Genomic DNA, 1,634 nt, shown 5'->3' on the forward strand with positions numbered 1-1,634 from the left:
CCCAGTTTAGGGGTTTTTTTAAACTTTTTTTTAAAAATATTCAGGTTTTTTTTTGGTTAAAAACATGTAAATTAAAGAAAACAAAATTTTTTTAAATTTTTTTTTTGTGTAAATAATTTTTTTTTTTCCCCTTTGTAAAGAAGAGAATACATTGGAATTGGAAAAAAATTTTTTTAAAAGGTTTGGGGTTTCCCCAAAAAAAGGGACAGGAAGAAAAAAAAGGGTGGAAAAAGGACCGAGTCCAAAATATATAGGAAAAAAAAGAGGGTACGGATATAGAGTGGAAACCTTGTTCTAGTTTGTATCTAGCAGAACAGTACATTTGGTGATGCTGAAGAGGAACAGGTGCTAAATGAAATTGCAAGAGTGAGTGTTTCTGATAAAGCAAATGTTATTCCAAAGGAGATTGTGCAATAGATTGTAAAATCAATCAGGATACTCATGTGAGGAAAAACAGAGAGTTGAAAGAACAGTAAAAATTAACAGTATATCCTGTCCCAGAGTTTATCAAATCATTCTCTGGAGGATAGTGTTAATGCTAGTATTGAAGGGAAAATCCTAGGTCATTAGGTGAAAATGAATCCAAACAGGACAGCTGCCAGTCACACACTTCCACAAAATCATCCATATCCAGTTCTCAGAGTGAAAATCCAAATGTATGCACATCACTACAGGAACTTAATCCAAATGTCATACCAGAAGTGAATTTGTATGTTTCTGATGACTTTAAAAAGGATCTTGGTTCTTTAGGTGAGAAGCTAGAATGTAATACACACAGTGAGAAAAAATTAGAGAGCCAAGCATTTGATATTAGTAACGACTTCTGGTTTTGGAAACTTCATTGACAAGAATAGTGAAGTTATAAGTGTGCTAAAAAGACAATTTAGATATTCTCAGTAATGATAAGGAAGAAAGGTACAGTAGTGTATCAATATGTAGTGAGACCCCTGCTACATCTGTGACCTTAGTATTGATATGAATGAGAGTGTTAGCATGTAGAGTCCTTGAATACATTTTTTCCTTCTACATTAAGAGACACAGTCAAGGAAAAAAATGTGGAAGCTTCTAGCATCTCTGAATCAACTAAGAATAACCAAGACAGTAAAAGAACTGATAATTGTACACTCTATGCTACTGATAATTCTGAAAATAGTGTTAGAAAAATAGATGCATGCAGTGATAAATTTGAATACCTTGAAAATCTTTTGAGATCATTTGAATCAAATGTTCAAGTGGTAACAGAAAGCAAGAAATTTGATGAAAAGGTTGCTTCTGATTTTCCAAAGACTAAAGAACCCAGTAGCACAGTATTCGTGGAAAATTCTGTAGGTAGTACAAATAGCAAAGCTAAATTGCAGTCCCACAAAGCACAGGAAGTTCCTAATAGTGTAAACTTAGATTGTGGTGTTCCTGAACATCAAAATATAATGCATATAGAGGCAGTTGCAAGCCCTTCAGATGAACTGGAGGATGGTGATAGATTACTGCTATGTGAAGACAGTGAGGAACCCAACTTGTCTCCTCCAGCTGTAGAGAACTCACCCAGTACCAGTCCTCATTACTTCATGGTATTGCCAGACCATGGAGAGGTCCGAACATGGATGGGGTTTAAGAAAGCAGTGAACTCTGATGGC

General features: G+C 34.9%; 1 protein-coding gene across 1 annotated transcript in view; it reads left to right on the forward strand.

Annotated features, from left to right (window-relative positions):
• The window catches only part of LOC119585085, a gene marked incomplete in the record, with an annotated part of 26,313 nt that overhangs the window by 21,023 nt on the left and 3,656 nt on the right, over nt 1–1,634 (forward strand). Inside the window, 1 exon segment of the mRNA XM_037933705.1 lies at nt 1,440–1,634. Within this exon segment, the coding sequence (XP_037789633.1) occupies nt 1,440–1,634 (195 nt within the window).

This window comes from Penaeus monodon, chromosome 19, assembly GCF_015228065.2.
Source record: "Penaeus monodon isolate SGIC_2016 chromosome 19, NSTDA_Pmon_1, whole genome shotgun sequence".
Taxonomy (NCBI): domain Eukaryota; kingdom Metazoa; phylum Arthropoda; class Malacostraca; order Decapoda; family Penaeidae; genus Penaeus; species Penaeus monodon.